At 41.8% G+C, this 27,525-nt stretch overlaps 1 protein-coding gene across 1 annotated transcript; it reads left to right on the forward strand.

Annotated features, from left to right (window-relative positions):
- On the forward strand, positions 1-26,111 carry LOC110496286 (vacuolar protein sorting-associated protein 45). Its single transcript, XM_021572095.3, has 15 exons — positions 1-332; positions 1,880-2,014; positions 2,687-2,747; positions 4,801-4,880; positions 5,144-5,212; positions 5,388-5,525; positions 5,600-5,710; positions 7,067-7,201; positions 9,375-9,488; positions 9,724-9,891; positions 11,232-11,390; positions 11,607-11,714; positions 11,832-11,953; positions 12,230-12,361; positions 25,406-26,111. Exons 1-15 carry the CDS (start codon positions 240-242, stop codon positions 25,488-25,490), a joined length of 1,710 nt encoding a protein of 569 aa, XP_021427770.2. The 5' UTR covers positions 1-239; the 3' UTR covers positions 25,491-26,111.
- Positions 26,112-27,525: the final 1,414 nt, after the last annotated feature.

A 27,525-nucleotide genomic window follows, 5' to 3' on the forward strand; every position in this document is an offset into this window, starting at 1 on the left:
GTACTTTGCTCTACAAACTGGTCGTAGATCAGTCATTACACTCTTCAGTTGACCAAATGTTCACCCGGAAATGTAACTCAGGTTCATTTCGAAGCTGAGCTGAATATTTGTCAACAATAGACTCATTTAACATAAAACGAATTGAAGCGTTGCCTGGTGCAAGAGATCTTAAGTTCATACAATTCGGCCTTTGGTTATTTTTCAAGCTATCATTGCTAGAATTTAAGAACGTTGTCAAAATGAATGTGACACTTGCTGTCAAGCAGTATATCTCCAAAATGATAGAAAACAGCGGGCCAGGAATGAAGGTTCTGCTCATGGATAAAGAGACGGTAAGTAATGTAGATAGAATGGTTACAATGTAGTGGTTCAAACGATGGACAGTGGTTACAATGTATCAGGTTATTTTTGTTGGTACACTACATGCCCAAAAGTATGTGGACACCTACTCGTCAGACATCTCATTCCAAAATCATGGGCATTAATATGGAGTTGGTCCCCCTTTGCTGCTATAACAGCCTCCATGGTGCAGGGACTTGTTTCCATTTAGCCACATGAACATTAGTGAGGTCGGGCACTGATGTTGGTCGATTAGGCCTGGCTCGCAGTCAGCGTTCTAATTCATCCCAAATATGTTCGATGGGGTTGAGGTCAGGGCTCTGCAGGCTAGTCAAATTCTTCCACACCGATCTCAACATTTTTGTATGGACCTCACTTTGTGCATGGGGGCATTGTCATGTTGAAACAGGAAAGGACCAAACTGGTGCCACAAAGTTGGAAGCACAGAATAGTCTAGAATGTCATTGTATGCTGTAGCGTTAAGATTTCCCGTCACTGGAACAAAGGGGCCTGGCCTGAACCATGAAAAACAGCCCCAGACCATTATTCCTCCTCCACCAAACTTTACAGTTGGCACTATTCATTCGGGTAGGTAGCATTTTCATGGCATCCGCCAAAGCCAGATTCGTCCGTTGGAATGCTAGATGGTGAAGCGTGATTCATTACTCCAGAGAAAGCGTTTCCACTGCTCCAGAGTCCAATAGCTGCCAGCTTTACACTACTCCAGCCGACGATTGGCACTACGCATGGTGATCTTAGGTTTGTGTAAGGCTGCTCGGCAATGGAAACCTATTTCATGAAGCTCCCGACGAACAGTTCATGTGCTGATGTTGCTTCCAGAGGCAGTTTGGAACTCGGTATGTTGTAATCGAGGACAGACGATTTTTACACGCACCAGCACTCGGCAGTCCCGTTCTGTGAGCTTGTGTGGCCTACCATTTCGCTGCTGAGCCATTGTCGCTCCTAGACATTTCCACTTCACAATAACAGCACTTACAATTGACTGGGGCAGCTCTAGCAGGGCAGAAATCTAATGAACAGACTTGTTGGGAAGGTGACATCCTATGACGGTGCCTTGTTGAAAGTCACTGTGCTCTACAGTACAGGCCATTCTACTGCCAATGTTTGTCTATTGAGATTTATACACCTGTCAGCAACGGGTGTGGCTGAAATAGCCAAATATTTATTTATATTTATATAAATTAGCCACTTATTTGAAGGGATGTCCACATACATTTAGCCATGTAGTGCATGTGTTGTCTTTCTGAGACGGACACATTGAAGGAACAGAACCTTGAATTATTCACCAATTCCTGATAATAAAAAAAAAAAACGTGAAATCACAAAAAAGTCTCTGGACCAGTCTCTAAAATGCCATTCATATCAAATGTAGAGATTTGGTTATAAAAAAGGAAACTTCTCCTTTAATGATTAGTATTAAATAATATAGATAGGAGAACCAAGCTTCTGATAATGTCATACTGTCAGCAACTCCTTCCATTTTGTCATCATGCCTATTTGTTTGTGCTTGTCTCATCAGACCAGCATCGTCAGTGTGGTCTACACTCAATCCGAGATCCTACAGAAGGAGGTCTACTTGTTTGAAAGAATCGACTCGCAGAGTCGAGACAACATGAAGCACCTCAAAGCCATCTGCTTCCTCAGGCCAACCAAGGTGCCCCAGTCACTGTATAGACATTGCAGCCAGCCTTTGCTCTGCATTAAAGGTCCAATGCAACCATTTTTATTTCGATATCAAATCATTTCTGGGTAACAACTGAGTACTTAACTGTGATTGTTTTCAATTAAAATGGTCAAAAATGATATTGCTAGGACATGAATGTTGCTAGTACTGTCTTGGAGTGGTCTGAGAGGAGAAAACAACAGAAAATGTGCTGTTATTGGCAGAGGGGCTTAGAACTCTTTGTTATTAGTATATTAACTTAAGTTATCTGCATGGCGATGTCAACATGGAAGGCCGAAACGCCATTCCACCAAAACAGACTGAAATTTACAAACAGCTGTTACACTAAAAACGATTATCATAATTTTCACAATTTCACAGTATTATTCCAACCTCATAGTGTGGAAATATAAATAAAACACAGGCAAATCATCTTTTTGACTGCACTGGGCCTTTAAGACTTTGTTACTTACCATCCACACACATTGTATCTACTGGATTGTGTCCATCCACAACTGTATGAATGCATATGTCAACTTCATTGTACGTATACTGAATATATTGCGTCCATACACTATGCACTATTTGGAGGCAAAGTACTTTAGTCATGCTCAGTTTTGGATTTGTATGACTCCCCTGACTTTCTCTCTGTCCTCTTTACAGGAGAATGTGGAAAATCTCATACAGGAGCTCCGGCGACCAAAGTACAGTGTCTACTTCATCTGTAAGGACTTCTGCGCTGTTGTTTAAATCGTATGGTTCTCTGTTCTGATTCCTGTGCAGGTTTTTAGACAGATCAAATACAGATAAAGTGGACTAAGATGTTATGTCCCTGTCTCATTTATATGGTTTAAACCTAAAGACTCAAAATTGATTGACATTGCGATTGACCACACATCAACATTTCATGGTGGCGGCTATTGCCCATACGTAAAAATGATATATTGATATATATTTCAACAACATGTTTGTAAATTACAGATATCTAAATATTTAAATATATATACAAAAATATATGGACATATTACAAAATGGTCCGTTTTCAAATACACTCAGTGGTCCGTTCGTTAGGTGCACCACCCCGTTCGCGAAAATGGTTTTCTCCTACGGACAGTGAGTCATGTGGCCGTGGCTTGCTATGTAAAGCAGGCATTGAGGCATTCTGTTACGGTTCGATTGAACAATAGAATGGGCAAAACTATTTTACCTTTTGAGTGTGGTATGATCTTCGGTGCCAAGTGTGCCGGTTTCTCGATCTAAGAAACGACCGGCCTCCTAGGCTTTTCACGAATTACAGTGTCTAGGACAGGGTACTCCAACCTTTTCGTTGCTACACATTTTTTCAAGCTTTCAAATAGGCATATTCTTCTCTTCTCCCCTGCAACCCTTCCCCGGGTACCTAGTGTACAAGAGAAAGTAGTGCACTATGTTTTCTGTCAATATACCTCATAAAAGAATGGTTAATAAACAACTCTAAGGGGGGGCCCTATAAAATGTCCTCCAAAGTAGGTTCTCAGTTACGTTTTTTCTGGTTTTAGATTTAATCTTAATTACAATTTTTCCTAGAGAAAAAAATTAATTGGATGTTATGAGTCCACGCCAATGCTTAAATCACATCAGAAGACATTTTATTTAGGTCTGTAAGTAAACATTAAGATTCGAGTGTAATTCCTCTTTAATTGTGCATCTAACGAGAGGAATGTGCGTCTAACACACTGGTCTAGCGATGGTTCTGTACTGCTGCTGCTCATTTCATGGCAAAGTTTGCAAACAATAGATACAAATGATATACTTATATACATAATATACAGTGTCACTAACTAGAAAGCTAGCTAGGAGGCAGGTGCGACCGGTAGACTGTGTCTTTGCCCCCTGCCTGTCGGGCACTTTTTTCCAGCAGTTTTGTTAACAACGGTGAGGGCAGGTGGGAGCGAAAAACACTGTCTACTGCTAGCTAGGAAGGAGGAGTCCGGTAATGCAGGATTGAAAAAACTCTAATTCTTTAAACCCACCTCAGTCTTCAAGTATTGTGGTGGCAGCATCATGTTATGGGTATGCTTGTCATCAGCAGGGACTGGTGAATTTGTCAGGATCAAAATAAATATGAAAGGAGTTAAGCCCAGGAAAAAAGTTAGAAAACCCACCTCAGTCTTCTGAAAACCTAACCCTGCGACTAGTTTTATTTTTCAGCAAGACAATTTAATACCAAAGACACACCAGAATGACTTTCCAAGAGGTGTTGAGTGTTCCTGAATGGTCAAGTCTCAGTCCTGACTTAAATCTGCTCAAAACAATCTGAGACACGGTTTAAATATCACTGTCCATAAATTATCGCCATCCAAATTTACGAAGCCTGAACATTTTTGACAAAAATGATGGAACATTACAAATTGTGATTGACAGCTCAGGAAAATGTATTTGAATCTATTTAAAAATATATTTACAGATATGGTCTACGTTCAAGTGTCTTTTCGAAATAAACCTCCTTTTTTTAAATATGTTTCATTAAGTGGCGGGTAGGCTATACCTCAATAGCTGCAGAATACATTTTCAATTACAACTCAATGATCCAACTTTTGCATGCAAAATAACTCTTTGGGAACCTAATGCTAAGGTACCAGAGGTCAATAGAAACTCAACGTTGTCATTGGGGTAGAGAAGGTTGTGAGACGTGAGCGTGTATTTATTTGATATATATATTTGGTAAATATATTTAAATATATTCCAATATATAATTTTTCCTGTATGGGTGACATCCTCCTCATAATCCTTTCTAGACTTCAGCAACGTCATCAGTAAGAGTGAGATAAAAGCCCTGGCTGAGGCGGATGAACAGGAGGTGGTTGCAGAAGTGCAGGTAAGTTAACGCTAAGGGCAGTACTGTAGGACAGTATCCATCAGTTAGGTACACAACTATTATTATTTGTAAACATTTTTTAAATTAATTTTTTTTTTTTTTTTTTACCTTTCTTGGTTTTTCCTACTAGTCCTGAATCCACATTTTTCATCATTTCTAGTTATAACCACTTTACAGTAAGCGTCGTTTTGTAATAGCCAGGTTATCCTTTGACGTTTATACTGGAAACTAATAATTCAAATTTCTCTCATATATGACTGCAGGAGTTCTATGGAGACTTCATTGCTGTGAACCCACACCTTTTCTCCCTCAACCTCAGTGGTGTCGCAAGGGTAGGACATGCAAATATGCTATGACGCTTTGCATATGTGACAATCTATAAAGGGGTTTATTATTCATCTGCATTGACTTTAGTTTAACGTTTTTTGTTTGTCTCTACACTTGACATATTCCCTCTGTATTTTGGATCCGTTTACAGAGTGCATTCCCATCTTGTGTGTGTTGCAGGGTCGTAGCTGGGAGCCAACTCTCCTACCACGTACCACCCAGGGTCTGACCTCAGTGCTGTTGGCCCTGAAGAAATGTCCCATGATCCGCTACCAGCTGTCCTCAGACATGGCCAAGAGACTGGGAGAGAGCGTGAAGGTGACTAATATCACATGCACAACTATCGCACGCGCACGCATGCACGCAATCTCACTACCCCTCTCCTCCTCCAGCAAATCATCACCAAGGAGTATGAGCTGTTTGACTTCAGGAAGACAGAGGTGCCTCCTCTCCTGCTCATCATGGACCGCAGTGATGACGCCATCACCCCACTACTCAACCAGGTCAGAACTACACTACCGATCAAGAATTTGGTGTCACTTAGAAATGTTAGTGTTTTAGAAAGAAAGCAAATTTTTTGTCCATTAAAATAACATCAAATTGATCAGGAATACAGTGTAGACATTGTTAATGTTGTAAATTACTATTGTAGCTGGAAACGGCTGATTTAAAAAAAATATATGGAATATCTACAAAGGTGTACAGAGGCCTATTATCAGCAACCATCACTCCTGTGTTCCAATGGCACAGTGTGTTAGCTAATCCAAGTTTATCATTTGAAGTCTTATTGATCATTAGAAAACCCTTTTGAAATTATGTTAGCTCAGCTGAAAACTGTTGTTCTGATTTAAAGAAGCAATCAGAACAACAACTGGCCTTCTTTAGACTAGTTGAGTGTCTGGAGCATCAGCATTTTGAGGTTTGATTCCAGGCTCAAAATGGCCAAAAACAAATAACTTTCTTCTGGAACTCATCAGTCTATTCTTGTTCTGATAAATGAAGGCTATTTCATGCGAGGCGACTCCTCTTCACTGTTGATGTTGAGACTGGTGTTTTGCGGGTACGATTTAATGAAGCTGCCAGTTGAGGACTTGTGAGGCATCTGTTTCTTGACCTAGACACTCTAATATACTTGTCCTCTTGCTCAGTTGTGCACCAGGGCCTCACACTACTCTTTCTATTCTTGTTAGAGCCAGTTTGCGCTATTCTGCGAAGGGAGTAGTACACAGCGTTGTACGAGATCTTCAGTTTCTTGGCAAAGTCTAGGCAAAGTTGCAAAGAAAAAGACATCTCAGACTTGCCAATAAAAATAAAAGATTAAGATGGGCAAAAGAACACAGACACCGGACAGAGGAACTCAGCCTAGAAGGCCAGCATCCCGGAGTCGCCTCTTCACTGTTGACGTTCGTTTGAACTATTAGCCAGAAGATACATTTCAAAGATAATCTACCTGTTTTTTTAGCCTGGCACCAGACTGAGCATTTTATCAGTCTGGAACCCAGGCTACATATTTACAAAAAGGTAGGCAATGACCAGGTCATCTAGTCAAACGACATACCTGTAGAATATTCACATCATTCTGATGTGTAATGCAGCCTCTGGTCACTTGGGGGCAGCAGCGTCTTATACATACGTTTACCAGGCCTGCAACCTGCACACTAAACTAGGTCATGTACTCAAGGCCCTTTGTGTCACATGTAATGCATCAATCTTTAGCGCACATTAGAAAAGCTAATCAATTGGCAAAAACCTCATACACCCCTCATCGCTGAATGGAATTAGTAGAGATTAAATGTACTTTATTTTAATTGTTGGTTTCATTGCTTTGGTTTCATTGTTTGTTGCCCTGTTCCCTCTAGTGGACGTACCAGGCCATGGTGCACGAGCTGCTTGGCCTCAACAACAACCGTATTGACCTGTCCCGAGTCCCAGGGATCAGCAAGGAGCTGAAGGAGGTGGTGCTGTCTGCAGAGAACGATGAGTTCTATGCCAACGTGAGTCCCAGTCTCTAGGCCTGGTTCCAATTCTACACAAATGTTCCCTTCGGCATTGAGACGATCTCATTTGAGCAGGCTGGCAGGTAGCCTAGAGCATGGTTCCCCCACGGGCCAAATTTGTTTTCTTATTGCTGGACATAAGACTGTAAAAACGGCAGCACCAAGTGATTTTAATTTTGGATATCTGTTCCAAAGTATTCCCACGCATAATAGAGAGATACAGTGGGGCAAAAAAGTATTTAGTCAGCCACCAATTGTGCAAGTTCTTCCACTTAAAAAGATGAGAGAGGCCTGTAATTTTCATCATAGGTACACTTCAACTATGACAGACAAAATGAGAAAGAAAATCCAGAAAATCACATTGTAGGATTTGTAATGAATTTATTTGCAAATTATTGTGGAAAATAAGTATTTGGTCAATAACAAAAGTTTATCTCAATACTTTGTTATATACCCTTTGTTGCCAATGACAGAGGTCAAACGTTTTCTGTAAGTCTTCACAAGGTTTTCACACACTGTTGCTGGTATTTTGGCCCATTCCTCCATGCAGATCTCTTGTAGAGCAGTGATGTTTTGGGGCTGTTGCTGGGCAACACAGACTTTCAACTCCCTCCAAAGATTTTCTATGGGGTTGAGATCTGGAGACTGGCTAGGCCACTCCAGGACCTTGAAATGCTTCTTATGAAGCCACTCCTTTGTTGCCCAGGCGGTGTGTTTGGGATCATTGTCATGAAAGACCCAGCCACGTTTCATCTTCAATGCCCTTGCTGATGGAAGGAGGTTTTCACTCAAAATATCACGATACAAGGCCCCATTCATTCTTTCCTTTACACGGATCAGTCGTCCTGGTCCCTTTGCAGAAATACAGCCCCAAAGCATGACGTTTCCACCCCCATGCTTCACAGTAGGTATGGTGTTCTTTGGATGCAACTCAGCATTCTTTGTCCTCCAAACACGACGAGTTGAATTTTTACCAGAAAGTTCTATTTTGGTTTCATCTGACCATATGACATTCTCCCAATCTTCTTCTGGATCATCCAAATGCTCTCTAGCAAACTTCAGACGGGCCTGGACATGTACTGGCTTAAGCAGGGGGACACGTCTGGCACTGCAGGATTTGAGTCCCTGGCGGCGTAGTGTGTTACTGATGGTAGGCTTTGTTACTTTGGTCCCAGCTCTCTGCAGGTCATTCACTAGGTCCCCCCGTGTGGTTCTGGGATTTTTGCTCACTGTTCTTGTGATCATTTTGAACCCACGGGGTGAGATTTTGCGTGGAGCCCCAGATCGAGGGAGATTATCAGTGGTCTTGTATGTCTTCCATTTCCTAATAATTGCTCCCACAGTTGATTTCTTCAAACCAAGCTGCTTACCTATTGCAGATTCAGTCTTCCCAGCCTGGTGCAGGTCTACAATTTTGTTTCTGGTGTCCTTTGACAGCTCATTGGTCTTGGCCATAGTGGAGTTTGGAGTGTGACTGTTTGAGGTTGTGGACAGGTGTCTTTTATACTGATAACAAGTTCAAACAGGTGCCATTAATACAGGTAACGGGTGGAGGACAGAGGAGCTACAGGTCTGTTATAGGTCTGTGAGAGCCAGAAATATTGCTTGTTTGTAGGTGACCAAATACTTATTTTCCACCATAATTTGCAAATAAATTCATTACAAATCCTACAATGTGATTTTCTGGATTTTTTCTCATTTTGTCTGTCATAGTTGAAGTGTACCTATGATGAAAATTACAGGCCTCTCTCATCTTTTTAAGTGGGAGAACTTGCACAATTGGTGGCTGACTAAATACTTTTTTGCCCCACTGTATGTGATCGTATACAAATGCAAGCAAGATTTGAAAGGATTAATGTTATAATCAAAGGTTATATCTATTTGTTCTTCTTGTGGTAAATTTGCAGTCTACAAATTATTTGTAATTATGTTCCGGCCCCCTGACCATCCGCTCAAGAAAAAATAAAATAAAATTGGCCCGCGGCTGACTCTAGATGACGATCCCTGGCCTAGAGGTTAGGAAGGCGTCCAGCAACCCTCTGTAACAAGACTCTGACGGAATGTCGGGCAAAATGTGTAGCAGTCGGTCAGTGAGAAAAGGTTAAAGAATTCCGACAGGGCCAGACGTTAGCTGACAACTTCCAATTCACTCTCACATTCTCTTATTCAGAATCTGTACCTGAACTTTGGAGAGATCGGCACAAACATCAAGAACCTGATGGAGGACTTCCAGAAGAAGAAGCCCAAGGAGCAACAGAAGCTGGAGTCCATCTCTGATATGAAGGTGAGAGCTGGGCACTGTAGGAACTCGATTTCCCAGTACAGGAACTCAATTTCCCAGCATGTCCTGTTGCAGTTGCTCATTTAGGACCACTAACACATCTCAGCCTCATTAGTTAATAACCACTCACAATTAGATAAATTATCTCTTAATTACAATAATGATACGAGCTATAAATAATTGCTGCAACTTTAAGAAATGCCTTTCTGTTTTCTTTCTGTTCTATTTTTCTCTGCAGGCGTTTGTGGACAACTACCCCCAGTTCAAAAAGATGTCTGGCACAGTGTCGAAGCACGTGACTGTGGTGGGCGAGCTGTCTCGCCTGGTGAGCGAGAGGCACCTGATGGAGGTGTCAGAGGTGGAGCAGGAGCTTGCCTGCCAGAATGACCACTCAAGCGCGTCACAGGTAAGACTCTGGGGTTGAAGGGATACTTCGGGATTTTCGAGGTCCTTTATCTACTTCCCCAGAGTCAGATGAACTAGTGGATACCATTTTTATGTCTCGATGTCCAGTATGTAGGAAGTTATAATTAAGTCTGTCAACCAATGCTAACTAGCGTTATTTTTTTATTTACTGGTAGGAAACACATTTCTATTATTACCAATAGAATTTCCTGAATTGTCTGAAATTAATCAACACTCCAGTCCTGCTCTGCACTGACTTGATGTCAGAGACTGATTAGAAATACACTACTAGATACAGTGCATTCAGAAAGTATTCAGACCCCTTGATTTTTTCCCCCACATTGTTACGTTACAGCCTTATTCTGAAATGGTTCAATTGCTTTTTTTCCCTCATCAATCTACACACACTACCCCATAATGACAAAGCAAAAACAAATTTGTATACTTTTTGTTATTGAAATATCACTTACATAAGTTTTCAGACCCTTTACTCAGTACTTTGTTGAAGCACCTTCGGCAAAGATTACAGCATTGAGTCTTCTTGGGTATGATGCTACATGCTTGGCACACCTGTATTTGGGGAGTTTCTCCCCATTCCTCTCTGCAGACCCTCTCAAGCTTTGTCAGGTTGGATGGAGAGCTTTGCTGCACAGCTAATTTCAGGTCTCTCCAGAGATGTTCGATCGGGTTAAAGTCCAGTCTTTGGCTGGGCCACTCAAGGACATTCAGAGACTTGTCCCGAAGCCACTCCTGCATTGTCTTGGCTGTATGCTTAGGGTCTTTGTCCTGTTGGAAGATGGTATTTTCTCTGACATGCACTGTCAACTGTGGGAACTTTTTATATAGACAGGTGTGTGCCTTTCCAAATCATGTCCAATCAATTGCATTTACCACAGGTGGACTCCCAGTTGTCGTAACATCTCAAGGATGATCAATGGAAACAGGATGCACCTGAGCTCAATTTCGAGTCTCATAACAAAGGGTCTGAATACTTATGTAAATAAGATATTTAATTTTTTTGTAAAGATTTTTTTTAAGAAAATATTTTTTTATTATCCTATTACTGACACCAATGGAAATGTGACATGGGGGAGGGGCCTACAGCTCAATGTTATTCTATACAATAACACTAATAGTTCACACAATATTACTTTGTGTTGGTTGAAGAGGAATACAACCCACTCCTGTATTGTATATTGACTTGGCCACTTATAATAATAGTAATTTTCAGAATACAATAAAACACTGCACATAGAAGCCAGAGTGAAGTAGCATAAAAAAATAAAGAATGGCAGTCTGTATTAAAGGCTATGTAAAAATGTACTCCCTGTTTTTCCACAGAATGTGCGTCGGCTGCTGCAGAACCCGCGGGTGAGCGAGCTGGACGCGGTGCGCCTGGTGATGCTGTACGCACTGCGCTACGAGAGACACAGCAGCAGCATCCTGCCGAGCCTCATGGAGGAGCTCAACAGGAAGGGCGTGTCAGAGAGGCATCGCAGGGTAAGGGAACATTCTATACTGTACCACTACCTGACCCTTGGGGCAATATGAGGACTGTATACAGTTGTTGTACTCGTCTTATATTATGTGTTATTATTTTGGGATCAACAATGTACATTCAGTATGTTGGTATGTTTGATGCGTCTGTTTTATCAATCTAGACTGGGTTAGAATAATAGCCTTTTTATCTTGTTTAACTGGCATCTTTTACCTCAGATGGTAACGTCCATGGTGGAGTATGGGGGGAAGAGGGTGAGAGGAAGTGACCTCATCAACCCCCAAGACGCAGTTGCCATCACCAAACAGTTCTTCAAGGGGCTGAAGGTACACCATTCTCCTCACAAATTAGACAAATACTAGCGGTAGTTTTGTGTCCATCTAGCCACTCTCAACCAGATTCTAATAAAACACCTTTGGTTTTGGGTGCGTGCGTGTCTCCAGGGAGTTGAGAATGTGTACACGCAGCATGCACCGTTACTGCAGGAGACCTTGGACCAGCTGATCAAGGGGCGGCTGAAAGACAGTCAGTTCCCATACCTAGGACCCAGCTCCCTTCGAGACAGGTAGGGTGATATATATATATATATATATATATACACACACATCCACGCACACACATGCAAACACACACACACAGTTAAAGACACGACCTCAGACCCTACACCTGAATAGCCAAACACACACACTTCTACACACTATCCATGATACGTAAAAAAAATAATAATAATTAAATACATATTCTGTGTGTATGAGCACATAAGCCCACAGTTCATCACCATTATTGGATGACCCCAACCGGATGCTAGCCTATCAATGATTACCATGTAGTTCCTCTTCAGGCCACAGGATATCATAGTGTTCGTCATCGGAGGGGCCACCTATGAGGAAGCGCTGGCAGTCTACAACCTGAACCGCACCATGCCAGGGGTTCGGATCGTACTGGGCGGCACCACCATCCACAATACCAAGAGGTCAGATTCATCAACCGCTCCTCGTGACCTACTGTAGTCGCCTCAGTCAATTTTCCAGACATAGCCATTAGCCAGTAGACATCCATTGTCTGTTACCAGGTCAACACATATGATCAAAATGGCTTAACCCTCTAGAGTCGACGGCCACGTGGGAATCTAATTGGCATAATACAAAAATCCCCATAAAAAGTCTCTGTTTAACCTAGAGATATCTGTTGGGCTGCATCTCAATCCACTACATATGCCAGTGGCGACCTTCCGCATCGGTGGCGGGGGGGGGGGGAGCTGAGCTGAGCTACGGCGGTGGTTGTTAGATCACGAGTCATCCCTAAAAATCGGTCTTCTCACGAATATGTCTGTAGCGTCCCAACCGGTTTGGCCTAACTAATATGATCACTCCAATGGAATGATGAGACTCTCCCGAACACGGTGGTGTTCTCCATTTTGCTCTACAACCCCCACAAGCGTTACAGGACGGAAGTCGGCACCACCGATATGTCAACTTCTGTCTGTAGCATTCGAACAGTTTTGGCTACCCACTGATATGACCCCTCTATGAAAAGGTGAGACTCTCACGAACGCGTACATGTCAGTGCTATAGGGCATCCACAAGCCTCACTTGACCTGTCTGAAGGTAGCCCGGTACCAGTTTTAAAAAATGAATGGAACTGAGTGTATAAAACATTAGGAACACCTTTCTAATATTGAATTGCACCCACTTTTGCCCTCAGAACAGCCTCAATTTGTCGGGGCATGGACTCTACAATGTGTCAAGCGTTCCACAGGGATGTTGACTCCAGTGCGTCCCACAGTTGTGTGAAGATGGCTGGGTGTCCTTTGGGTGGTGGACAATTCTTGATACACACGGGAAACTGTTGAGCGTGAAAACCCCAGCAGCGTTGCAGTTCTTGACACACTCAAACCGGTGTGCCAAGCACCTACTGCCATACACCGTTCAAAGGCACATAAATCTTTTGTCTTGCCCATTCACCCTCTGAATTATAACCTCATACTTGGGTGAGTCAGTGTCACTGTAAGGTTTATTTTCTAGCCTACTGTAGCCCATATTATATACAGTGCCTTCGGAAAATATTCAGACCCCTTGACATTTTCCACATTTTGTTACGTTACAGCCTTATTCTAAAATTGATTAAATAAAATCAAATCCTCAGCAATCTACACAAAATACCAAATAGTGATGAAGCAAAAACTGTTTTTTTATGTATAAAAAATTGGCACGTAAACGGGCTGTCATGTGCCTTTTACTGAGGTGTGGCTTCCGTCAGGCCACTCTACCATAAAGGTCTAATTGGCTGAGTGCTGCAGAGATGGTTGTCCTTGTGGAAGGTTCTCCCATCTCCACAGAGGACCTGGAGCTCTGTCAGAGTGACCATCGTGTTCTTGGTCACCTCCCTCCCCCAATTGCCCCTTTTGTCCAGGTGGCCAGCTCTAAGAAGAGTCTTGGTGGTTTCAAACTTCTTCCATTTAAGACTGATGGAGGCCACTGTGTTCTTGGGGACCTTCAATGCTGCAGACATTTTTTTGGTACCCTTCCCCAGATCTGTGCCTCAACACAAGCCTGTCTCGGAGCTCTACGGACAATTCCTTCGACCTCATGCCTGTGGGACCTTATGTAAACAGTTGTGTGCCTTTCCAAATCATGTCTAATCAATTGAATTTACCAAAGTTGGACTCCAATCAAGTTGTTGAAACATCTCAAGGAAGATGAATGGAATCAGGATGCACCTGAGCTCAATTTCAAGTCTCATAGCAAAGGGTCTGAATACATACAGTACCAGTAAAAAAGTACCCAATTGAGGTGGTTTTGGATGAGTTGGACCGCAGAGTGAAGGAAAAGCAGCCAACAAGTGCTAAGCATATGTGGGAACTCCTTCAAGACTGTTGGAAAAGCATTCCAGGTAAAGCTGGTTGAGAGAATGCCAAGAGTGTGCAAAATTGTCATCAAGGCAAAGGGTGGCTACTTTGAAGAATCTCAAATATAAAATATATCTAGATTTGTTTAACACTCTTTTTGGTTACTACATGATTCCATATGTGTTATTTCATAGTTTTGATGTCTTCACTATTATTCTACAATGTAGAAAATAGGTGTGTCCAAGCTTTTGACTGGTACTGTATGTAAATAAAGTATTTGTTTTTTATTTTTCATACATTTGCTTTGTTATTATGGGGTATTGTGTGTAGATTGCGGAGTATTTTTATAAGGCTGTAACGTAACAAAATTTGGAAAAAGTCAAGGGGTCTGATCTTTCCGAAGGCACTGTATATATAGGCTAAAGTAGGCTAGAAAATAAAGTGACACTGACTCACCCAATGATGAAGATGAAGCATAGGCTACTCACCGGTGATGGGCGATGGGTTTGTGCCAATATGTCAAGATAAGCTACTTTGAAAAACAGTGCTGTTCACTCAAAAGTTGTTCAGAATAATCTTTTTAGCTTCTTCAGACAGATTACTCTTCTCTTTTTCAGCAGCAGGCATTTGCTTTTCAAACGGTAGGCCTAAATGTTTCTCGCGATTGTATTTAGAAATTTGGGAAGGCAAACTGACAGCTGCAACCAACCATATAAATATAATCCATAGAGGGCAGTTCCCATTCATGTCAGGACTGTCTGCCAATGCTAGTGTACCCATGAGTTTAAAAGTAAAAATAGGGGCGGCAGGTAGCCTCGTGGAGCGTTGGGCCAGTAACCGAAAGGTTGCTAGATCGAATCCCAGAGCTGACAAGGTGAAAATCTGTCGTTCTGCCCCTGAACAAGGCAGTTAACCCACTGTTCCTAGGCTGTCATTGTAAATAAGAATTTGTTCTTAACTCACTTGCCTAGTTAAATAAATGTTTAAAAAGTGCCAGGGTTAGAGGTTCCAAAATCCTTCTATGGATTATATCTATGGCCACAACGCAACGAGCTGTTCTATATTTGGAGCACTTTCTGCCCTAACTGCGGCTTTCCCGACTGTAAATGCTTGTGATTAAACTTAATACACAGATATTTTTTAGAAGCTATTAATCCTCTATCAAAATGATGCTTTCTGGTGTAGTATTTTGAATATTTTTATCTGTCTGTTCAGACAGGAGTATTATTATGTTGGGGGGGAAATGTATAGCCTAAATTATTTAGATTTATCGGGGGGTGCTGCAGCACCCCTACCTCCCGTGGCTTTGGTCCCAGTCAGTATAAGATGTAATGTCATGGCCCCGCACGCCTGTGGGGAAGACAACCTGTGGGTAGCCTATTGGCTCACAACAAACACTTAACCTTTTTCAAATGCAGTTTTCTTGTCTCTTGTTTTAGTCAATTACAAAAGTGCATTTAAGAGAAGTTCAACATGTCTAAAGATGACTTTTCAACATTGGCTGCTCCCAAGCATTCTCAATACTTAATGTTATAAAGTCATATTGTAGGGCTTCCCTCATGGCCCTATTCATGATGGTGCTAGCAGCCACGTTAGTGAAGCTACAGTACCTTCAGAAAGGATTCACACCCCTTGACTTTTCCCCACATTTTGTTGTGTTACAGCCTGAATTTAAAATGGGATTCAATTTAGATTTTGTGTCACTGGCCAACACATAATACCCCATAATGTCTAAGTGGAATTATGTTTTTAGATTTTTTTTAAATATATTACTTAAAAATGAAAATCTGAAATGTGTTGAGTCAATAAATATTCAACCCCTTTTGTTATAGCAAGCCTAAATAAGTTCAGGAGTAAAAATGTGTTTTACAAGTCACATAACAATTTGCATGGACTCACTCTGTGTGCAATAATAGTGTTTCCTAAAAACATTTGTTATGACTACCTCATCTCTGTACCTCACGCATACAATTATCTGTAAGATCCCTCGGTCAAGCAGGGAATTTCAAACACATTCAACCACAAAGACCAGGGATGTTTTCCAATGACTTAAATCGACATGAAAATCTACGGAAGACCTGAAAATGGTTGTCTTGCAATGATCAAGAACCAACTTGAGAGCTTGAAGAATTTTGAAAATAATACATTTTGCACAATCCAGGTGTGGAATGCTCTTGGAGACTAAACCAGAAAGACTCACAGCTGTAATTGCTGCCAAAGGGACTTCTACAAAGAATTGACTCGTTTGTGAATACTTATGTAAATGAGATATTTCTGTATTTAATTTTCATTAAATTAGCAAAAATGTCAAACATGTTTTCACGTTGTCATTATGGGGTAGTGTGTTTTAGATCGGTGCATAAAAAAATAATATTTAATCCATTTTGAATTCAGGCTGCAACACAACAACATGTGGAATATGTCAAGGGGTATGAATACTTTCTGAAGGCACCGTAGCTACCGATGGGAACATTAAGCTAGCCTTGACCAGCAAACACAAACGGACTATACAGCTACAAATAGTACTCCTGGAATTACAAATGGCCTATATTAAACAAGTTAAATGTCTTACCTGTGAAATATATGTTTTCCGCACGTATAACTAAGTGTAGCCTACTTGGACACTTCCAACTCTCCCACGCCGAATAGCCTGAAGCCACAGGACTCTTCTCGCAGGCTCTATTTCCCTGCGGGGGAGCATTGCGAACTGTAGGTTGGGATTTCTGACCTGGTTACAGGTACATTGAACAACACAGTAGCTTTCTGACATGTTTTGTTATTTCTTTATAACAAAATAATTGACAATGAAGTTGGGAAAGTATGGTTTTGTTTTCTCCAATTTGTTGGAATGGTCGAGGGGAATTCCTTCTTATGACGGAATATCAACTCCGAGTCAGCCTACACTTTACGTGCAGAACACTAAGTTTCTATTCAATTTACTGAAATGACTTCGCTAATGTTAAAAGGGGCATTTCAGTTTTTACACAATTTACTGAGATTAACTTCAATAATGTTAAAGGGGAATTTTACTTGATAAACATTAATTTCACTCGTTACATATTTTTTTTGGTCAAATGTCTCTTTTAATATCTTAACTTTTCTGCTCATGGGGGTTCACTGTTCTGACGTTGACTACGGATATTAGTTGTGACCGGTATGGTTTACTATGTCCGTGTTATCCCTAGTTTGAATGGAGTCACCTAAAGAGTAATTCAACTTGCATACCTTCCTCTTTTGAACCTTATTAGTTATTTGTGTTGCTTTGTGAGGCCCTTCTTCGGAAGGCAGTTTTTGCTTAACCTGGTATTTACCGAATCGCTACTCTTCTCTCTCTCGTTCTCTCCCCCTTTTCTCTCTGACGGTGTTGGCTGAATGAAGAGTTTGTCTACTCACAGCCTTTCTTTCCCGCTCCCTCTCCCTCCATCTAACTCTCTGTCTGACTGACGGTGTTGGCTGAATAAATCATTGTTTAGCTATCTATACATATTTCTCTCTCTCAGGCTGAGCTGAATAGAACTTTGTGTGATCACGTGACACCGGGGTGCTCAGGAGATGCTTCAGCGCTCTTTTTGCAGTGCCCCTTTCTGACACTCCTGTGTGGGATCACCCCTGTTCTCTTTCATCACTGGGTCTGGACAAACACACCCACACACACACACACGTCAAACCCTGACGTCAAACCATGCATTTCTCTCCCGGTTATATGACAACTTAGTGCTCATCAGCCTTTTATGAGTTTCCAACCTGAGCAGGCCTGAGATTGACCAGGTTTTACACGACAAGGGATTTAGGCAAGAGAGACCAACGGTTTGCAGTGTGATTACATTACCTAGGTTGCTAAGCAGCACCCATGTGCTGAGTGATGATGCTCCTTGGCCCCGCGCCTTTGACATTTATAGCGTTTGCTGACGCAACTCAGGTGAAGTGTCTCTCGCTCTCGGTTATGCAACACCATCTAACAATGTCCACCTCTGGGAATTGAACTTGCAACTTTCTTGCTCTGATCCTGAGGCGTTTCGTGTTGTACTGTAGCACTCACTTTTGTGCTGCCGGAGATGATAGGTGCACCTGTGTGTGTTGTGAGGTTTATTTTTAGCGTGCTGTTGCTGTCCCATGCTAGGGAAATGCTGGTACTCGCTATATATGGGTTGTTTACATTTTAGTGTCTTGATGTTGTCTCTGTTTTGTCTGTCACAGGCAGGCTTGTTTTTATAAGCTGACCTTGACATACTGTCACTTGATCATATTTCAATTAACTGGTGCTAGCTGTATTTTAATTGTTATGTTGTCCAACATTCAAAATCCTGCCCGTTTTGTATTTGAGCTCTTAGGGTAGATTCTAGTGACCCTAGACAGCCGTCTCCTGTCGTTGTTACATTGAGTAAGACACTTAACCTATAGGTTGCACAGGGGGGCAGGGCAAGGTGTTGCCCTCCTGACTGGTTGATGCTGGCTTCCAACTCTTCTGGGCATTGGTGTGTGTTGCTTGGGAGGTTGGGTTAAAAGCAACACACAAAAAAGCTACATTCTATGATCTGAAAATGTTAATGCACATTGAAGTACTCTTCGAAACATCTACTTGCCCATTATTTAGCATTTTAATGTTGGCTGTGACGGCCATGCTTTTTTTTTTTTTAGCTCATAGCGCAGCGTGTGGCGCATTTGAACCATGTTCTACCCCTCACCCAGAGGCACTATAAGCCAATAGGAATGGGGCTCTTTAATGCATCTTTAAGCTTCTCCTCTGTGTCTTTCCCCCTTTGTGTACTGCATGAGTTGCTCGCTGCCCATTGGTACTCACTCACAAGTTGTTTCATGATAATGTTCCCTGCAATCAGCAACACAAAGACACAGTTAACCCCTTTGGGGGATTTGTCCTAGGCCACCCTCTACTGCTGTGTACCGCCTCAGTGGGCCAAAAGCTGGAAATACAGTGCCTTCAGAAAGTATTCCCCTTGACTTATTCCACATTTTGTTGTGTTACAGTACAATTCAAAATTGATTAAATATATATTTTTTATAAATCTCACCCATTTACACTCAATTCTTCATAATGGCAAAGTGAAAACATGTTTTTATAATTTTTAGCTAATTTATTTACAATATTTGAACATTATTATTTTTTTAAAGTTCTTCAGGCTCTGTCAAGTTGGTTGTTGATCATTGCTGGACAGACATTTTCAAGTCTTGCCATAGATTTTCAAGCTGATTTATGTCAAAACTGTAACTCAGCCACTCAGGAACATTCACTGTCTTCTTGGTAAGCAACTCCAGTGTATATTTGTCCTTGTGTTTTAGGTTATTGTCCTGTTGAAATGTGAATTTGTTTCCCAGTGTCTTGGAAAGCAGACTGAACCAGGTTTCCTGCAGAATTTATCCTGTGCCCATCTCTGTTTCATTTATTTTTATCCCCCCAAAAACTTTCTAGTCCTTGCCGATAACATGATGCAGCCACCACCATGCTTGAAAATACACTGCTCAAAAAAAATAAAGGGAACACTTAAACAACACAATGTAACTCCAAGTCAATCACACTTCTGTGAAATCAAACTGTCCACTTAGGAAGCAACACTGATTGACAATAAATTTCACATGCTGTTGTGCAAATGGAATAGACAACAGGTGGAAATTATAGGCAATTAGCAAGACACCCTCAATAAAGGAGTGGTTCTGCAGGTGGCGACCACAGACCACTTTTTAGTTCCTATGCTTCCTGGCTGATGTTTTTATCACTTTTGAATGCTGGCGATGCTTTCACTCTAGTGGTAGCATGAGACGGAGTCTACAACCCACACAAGTGGCTCAGGTAGTGCAGCTCATCCAGGATGGGACATCAATGCGAGGTTTGCTGTGTCTGTCAGCGTAGTGTCCAGAGCATGGAGGCGCTACCAGGAGACAGGCCAGTACATCAGGAGACGTGGAGGAGGCCGTAGGAGGGCAACAACCCAGCAGCAGGACCGCTACCTCCGCCTTTGTGCAAGGAGGAGCAGGAGGAGCACTGCCAGAGCCCTGCAAAATGACCTCCAGCAGGCCACAAATGTGCATGTGTCTGCTCAAATGGTCAGAAACAGACTCCATGAGGGTGGTATGAGGGCTTGACGTCCACAGGTGGGGGTTGTGCTTACAGCCTAACACCGTGCAGGACGTTTTGGCATTTGCCAGAGAACACCAAGATTGGCAAATTCGCCACTGGCGCCCTGTGCTCTTCACAGATGAAAGCAGGTTCACACTGAGCACATGTGACAGACGTGACAGAGTCTGGAGACGCCGTGGAGAACGTTTTGCTGCCTGCAACATCCTCCAGCATGACCGGTTTGGCGGTGGGTCAGTCATGGTGTGGGGTGGCATTTCTTTGGGGGGCCGCACAGCCCTCCATGTGCTCGCCAGAGGTAGCCTGACTGCCATTAGGTTCTGAGATGATATCCTCAGACCCCTTGTGAGACCATATGCTGGTGCGGTTGGCCCTGGGTTCCTCCTAATGCAAGACAATGCTAGACCTCATGTGGCTGGAGTGTGTCAGCAGTTCCTGCAAGAGGAAGGCATTGATGCTATGGACTAGCCCGCCCGTTCCCCAGACCTGAATCCAATTGAGCACATCTGGGACATCATGTCTCGCTCCATCCACCAACGCCACATTGCACCACAGACTGTCCAAAAGTTGGCGGATGCTTTAGTCCAGGTCTGGGAGGAGATCCCTCAGGAGACCATCCGCCACCTCATCAGGAGCATGCCCAGGCGTTGTAGGGAGGTCATACAGGCACGTGGAGGCCACACACACTACTGAGCCTCATTTTGACTTGTTTTAAGGACATTACATCAAAGTTGGATCAGCCTGTAGTGTGGTTTTCCACTTTAATTTTGATTGTGACTCCAAATCCAGACCTCCATGGGTTGATCAATTTGATTTCCATTGATAATTTTTGTGTGATTTTGTTGTCAGCACATTCAACTATGTAAAGAAAAAAGTATTTAATAAGAATATTTCATTCATTCAGATCTAGGATGTGTTATTTTAGTGTTCCCTTTATTTTTGTGTATGAAGAGTGGTACTCGGTGATGTGATGGATTTGTCCAGATAATGCTTTGTATTCAGGACAGAAAGTAAATTTCTTTGCTACATTTTTTGCAGTTTTACTTTAGTGCCTTATATACAAACAGGGTGCATGTTTTGGAGTAAAAAAATGAAATATATACCGGCATCCTTCTTTAAACTCTGTCATTTAGGTTAGTATTGTGGAGTAACTGCAATATTCTTGATCTATCCTCAGTTTTCTCTTATCACAATAGTTTTTCCAACTATTGTTTACAGACAGATAATTTCACTTATAATTCACTGTATCACAATTCCAGTGGGTCAGAAGTTTACATACACAAACTCAGTGCCTCTTTGCTTGACATCATGGGAAGATCAAAAGAAATTATCCAAGACCTCAAAGAAATTGTAGACCTCCACAAGTCTGGTTCATCCTGGGGAGCAATTTCCAAATGCCTGACGGTACCACGTTCATCTGTACAAACAATAGTACGCAAGTATAAATACAATGGGACCATGCAGCCATCATACCACTCAGGAAGGAGATGCGTTCTGTCTCCTAGAGATTAATGTACTTTGGTGCGAAAAGTGCCAATCACTCCCAGAACAACAGCAAAAGACCTTGTGAAGATGCTGGAGAAAACAGGTACAAAAGTATATATATCCACAGTAAAACTAGTCCTATATCAACATAACCTGAAAGGCCACTGCTCCAAAACCGCCATTAAAAAAAGCCAGACTACGGTTTGCATGGGGACAAAGATCGTACTTTTTGGAGAAATGTCCTCTGGTCTGATGAAACAAAAATAGAACTCTTTGGCCATAATGACCATTTATGTTTGGAGGGAAAAGGGGGAGGCTTGCAAGCCAAGGAACACCATCCCAACTGTGAAGCACGGGGGTGGCAGCATCATGTTGTGGGGGTGCTTTGCTGCAGGAGGGACTGGTTCACTTCACAAAATAGATGGCCTTATGAGGTAGGAAAATTTTGTGGATATATTGAAGCAACATCTCAAGACATCAGTCAGGAAGTTAAAGCTTGGTCGTAAATGGGTCTTCCAAATGGACTATGACCCCAAGCATACTTCCAAGGTTGTGGCAAAATGGCTTAAGTACAACAAAGTAAAGGTATTGGAGTGGCCATCACAAAGCCCTGACCTCAATCCTATAGAACATTTGTGGGCAGAACTGAAAAAGTGTGTGTGAGCAAGGAGGCCTAGAAACCGGACTCAGTTACACCAGCTCTGTCAGGAGGAATGGGCCAAAATTCACCCAACTTATCTTGGAAGCTTGTGGAAGGCTACCCAAAACATTTGACCCAAGTTAAACAATTTAAAAGTAATGCTACCAAATACTAATTGAGTGTATGTAAACTTCTGACCTACTGGGAATGTGATGAAATAAATAAAAGCATTCTCTACTATTATTCTGACATTTCACATTCTTAAAATTAAGTGGTGATCCTAACTCACCTAAGACAGGGAATTTTTACAAATATTAAATGTCAGGAATTGTGAAAAACTGAGTTAAAATTGATTTGGCTACGGTGTATGTAAACTTCCGACTTCAACTGTGTAACGGGATTCTTCCTGGGAAGGAGAGGCGGACCAAAATGCAGCGTGGTTATAATTCATGGTTCTTTCATTATGAAACTATACATGAATAAACTACAAAACAAGAAAGGTGAAAACCTGAAATAGTCCCGTGTGGTACAAACACTGACACAGGAGACAACCACCCAAAAAAAACCAAAACAAAACAGGCTACCTAAATATGGCTCCCAATCAGAGACAATGACTAACACCTGCCTCTAATTGAGAACCATATCAGGCCCAAACACAGAAACAGACAAACAAGACATCCAACATAGAATGCCCACTCAGATCACACCCTGACCAAACAAAACATAGAAACATACAAAGCAAACTATGGTCAGGGTGTGACAAACTGTGTTATATTTATATACCTTTAACTAGGCAAGTCAGTTAAGATCAAATTATTATTTTCCAATGACGGCGTACCCCGGCCAAACCCTCCCTTATCCCGGACGACGCTGGGCCAATTGGCAGTCTATACAGCCGGGGATCAAACCGGGGTACTACTAAGTTATTTGGAATTGTTTTAAGACCGTTGTACCAAGGATCATTTTGCTATTTGATTTAGAATTTTAAGACCCCTTGAAGTATTGTGTGTGTGTGTGTGTGTGTGTGTGTGTGTGTGTGTGTGTGTGTGTGTGTGAGAGAGAGAGAGAGAGAGAGAGAGAGAGAGAGAGAAAAGAGAAAAGAAGGGGCCTTACTGCTATTACTTACCCTTTTGGGGCCTTATTTTTGTATTTAACACCTTATTTTTGGCACCAAACAGTCTCCATATATACTGTACTTCCATTCATTTTTTGTCACATGGTCTGACAAACACCGCTCTAGCTCTGTCACCTTTGTTATGTAGGCGGATGCGATGGATTGAGATGTATCCAATGCAAAAAAACAGATACAGTATCTCTAGCTTAAATGGACAGATTTTGATAGGGATTTTTTTATTATGCTAATTTGATTTCCGCTAGGGTGCGGACATCGACCTTAGGGGGGTTTAAAGTCACCATTGGCCTCATGGTGAAATCCCTGAGCGGTTTCCTTCCTCTCCGGCAACTGAGTTAGGAAGGACGCCTGTATCTTTGTAGTGACTGGGTGTATTAATACATCATCCAAAGTGCAATTAATAACTTCACCATGCTCAAAGGGATATTCAGTGTCTGCTTTTTTATTTTTTACACATCTACCAATAGGTTCCCTTCTTTGTGAGACATAGGAAAACCTCCCTGGTCTTTGTGGTTGAAATTCACTGCTTGGCTGAGGGACCTTACAGATAATTGTATTTGTGGGGTACAGAGATGAGGTAGTCATTTAAAAAATCACGATTAACACTATTATTGCACACAGAATGAGTCCATGCAACTTATGTAACTTGTTAAGCAGAGTTTTACTCCTGAACTTATTTAGGCTTGCCTTAACAAAGGGGTCAAAAACTTACTGAGCTTTTCATTTGTTATTCATTTGTAAAAAATTCCACTTTGACATTATGGGGTATTGTGTGTAGGCCAGTGGCACAAAATCTCTAAATTTGATCAAATTTAAATTCCGGCTGTAACAAAACAGAATGTGGAGAAAGTCGAGGGGTTTGAATACTTTCTGAAGGCACCCATACAATATATGCCTACCACTACCATCGTACCACAAGGGTCGTAATCTGTCTTTTGATAACCAGGACTGTTTTTGAACTCCAATATGGCTGGTTGAATGAGACCCAATCTAGGCAGCTTTGTTCCAAAAACTGCATATTTATGACCTGGAGGTTGTCGGTTCAATACCATGTTCTTCTCTTGTGCCTTTTGAACTTAAACATCAGGATTAAAAAAAAAAGAAGTTTTTTTTCGTAGTTGGGTGGATGGTAGGCTTTCTGACCTATGTCCTAGACCATGTGTGTAGTCACTCATTGATATAGGCTAGTCACCCAGAGGAGGCTGCATGAATGGAAACCGACTGCAAACAGATGAGCATTAACATCAGCAATTGTCACACTGGTATCTCTGATATATCACTATTGTACTCTGTAATTACTACTCTATCAAAAGTCAACATTTAAAAATAAAACAAATACAATTTATGAGGGTCTTTCATTGGCAGAGGTCTGTAAGAGAGACAAGATGGCTGCTCTTTAGAACCTTACCTTTCGGTGACAGTTAGCCAAAATCTCTCTTGTGTCATTTGCAATGACACCTTTTAAATGTTTTGGGTTGATCAGCTAACAGAAATAGGTATTTTGACATTACTCTAGAGGGTTTCTTATTTTTTATTTGTTTGCCATGTCTCCGCCCTACCCTTGCTTTACAGACCAGAACCCTAACACCGGAACCCTAGTGACACACGCTGACACAATAATTCTGTGTCTGTGTAACACAGGGCTAGAACCTGAGGTTATTGTGTCTGCATGTATACTTCTGTCACATGGGCTTCTGTTTTTAGATGAAAACGGATTTTGTGAGTCACAGAGATGATGCTGATGTACTGTCAGTACTGCTCATGCTTCTCTCAGCCTCGTGAGGAATGATACCTTCATGTCCCTTTTCTGCCCTCTCACAGCTTCCTGGAGGAAGTGACATTGACGGCAGGTGCGGGCCAGGCCGAGAGGGTGCAGAGGGCGGGTGGTCATCCCAACAGACGCTGAATGTTTGTTGACATGCTCACACTCTCACTATATATTGTGTCTGTTCCTTATTGTTGTTACTAGCCCATGCTTTAATTATTGGATGTGTCCCACTAAAAACATTCCAGTGCTCTCAGCTTTCACCACCACACAGCTGGACTCTTTATCGACCCCTTAAAAACGTGTTGTAACTAGGCCAATTAACTCCAACCAAATGAACATGTGACCCAATTAGAAAGCCAGGTTACCTAACCCTGGGTACCAAAGCAAACTGACTTGTGACTGAACAGAGCACAACACTCTCAATGTTAGTGTCCAACATTTGAACATGTTGCAGTTTAACATTTCCCCTTAATTTTGGAGTTAAGTGGAAAACTCCAGTCTGCTCTTATATTAGACCTTTATTTAATTTCTGGAAACAAAAGTGACACAAATACTTTTGAGTCTTGTTTATCTTAAAAGTTCCTATTTGGGCCCAGAATATTAAGAAAAATATATATCTCTAAGATAACATGATGTACAGTGTATGTTTTCCTTCCTTGCCTATGTACATTTCCCCATGCTATATACATGTCATCCAAACCTACTGATTTTGAAATGACTGAATATTTTGTGGAAAATACCAATAAATGTAAAGAGTGATGGGTTGTGTTTCTCGTTTATCTTGTACACATTTCCTGTTATGTTGTAATTCTATCCTTATAACCCATTTCTTGTCGCAGTTGATGGAAATAGCCCTCACTGTTTTGATTTCATTCATGTGTATTGTTATTGTGCACAAATGCCCCCCTTAGATCAATAATGATAACATCATCATCTTCCTCCGTCCAAGTCCATTATGCCAAGCCACATTCTCTCTGAATATCTTCGAGAAGTTACCCTCTTGTTGTACTTTCATTTGAACAGTATTTCTGTTCTGTTTCTGCTATGACTTGAAAGTACAGTTTGTTTGGTCTTTTTTTGTGGGCTAGTGTGACTGCTCTGGTTCCACTCAGAGATGTCATGTTTGGGTAAGAAATTGAATGCACAGTATCTAAACCCAAGGTGGAGTCTTTGGGTTTTCCCCCCCACACGGCAAACAACCAAAATGTTTGGCAGCCCATGTTTGGCAGTTGATTGATTCTTTGCCAACTGCCTACCCCCACTACCAGCCACATGGGCCACAGATATTCAGCCTGCCTCCCTATAAAACCTCTCCAAACCCCACCACCACCACCCCCAAATCAGATCCTCTAATCCTCCGCAACAACAACAACATTGCCTGGGTTATATTCATAAGGAATACAACCGAACGTGTTTTCAATACGAAATGGAAATGAGCGTTTCTTATTGCAGTCTCGCCCCGTTTTAAGTAATTGTTTTTCCGTTTGCTGCCTAAGGAACAAGACACTGTTCACCATAACACAGCAGCAACTCCACAGTCAGAGTGCATTCCCTGGAGATTGTGGGTGTGTGTTCTGAAAGATCTGGAGGTCAGGAAAAGGCTCAGAGTTTGTGCTCTGAGCAGCTTAATGCCGATTACTTACACAACACTGCTTTTTCTTATCGGAGGTCCAAAAATGCGGTGTTCAGATGTTTCGGTTTATTTAGAGGATAAGTAGATGGGAATATGACTACTAGGAAAGTTGCCCCAGGATGTCTCTAATTTGCCAACAACCTCCATCTGAACTCAAGAGACATGAGTCTTAGGACAGGAGAATTTGCCCAATTTGTGTTTGTTTCGAATGACCAAGGTAATTCTGTGCAGTCATATGTACAGCATTTGTCTCTTCTTCATTGTGGATCCTGTATATTGAGGCGAGGGAATCGGCACAGCTGAAAATAGAGTTAAACCAATAGATGACAGAAAACCATGAACCTAACTGTCTAGGGTGCATGCAACAATCATTTAAAGGTCTCCATCACGAGACAAAATGTTGTGGTCTCCTAGAAATATAATGGAAAGAATAGATTATATTTCTATGGGGGTCTCCAAATACTCACTCCCTGTAATATGATTTAAATTGAAATGTTGTATGCATAAGTCTAGTTGGCCAATGCAAGAATGTATACAGGT

This window comes from Oncorhynchus mykiss, chromosome 18 (genome assembly GCF_057628025.1).
Source record: "Oncorhynchus mykiss isolate SJ-2025 chromosome 18, ASM5762802v1, whole genome shotgun sequence".
In the NCBI taxonomy this organism is placed as follows: domain Eukaryota; kingdom Metazoa; phylum Chordata; class Actinopteri; order Salmoniformes; family Salmonidae; genus Oncorhynchus; species Oncorhynchus mykiss.

Coding starts and splice junctions, on each gene's coding strand:
- LOC110496286 (XM_021572095.3), top strand. CDS start 240: ATGAATGTGACACTTGCTGTCAAGCAGTATATCTCCAAAATGATAGAA. Junction 5,526..5,599: donor GACTGGGAGAGAGCGTGAAG/GTGACTAATATC, acceptor CTCCTCCTCCAG/CAAATCATCACCAAGGAGTA. Junction 9,892..11,231: donor ACCACTCAAGCGCGTCACAG/GTAAGACTCTGG, acceptor GTTTTTCCACAG/AATGTGCGTCGGCTGCTGCA.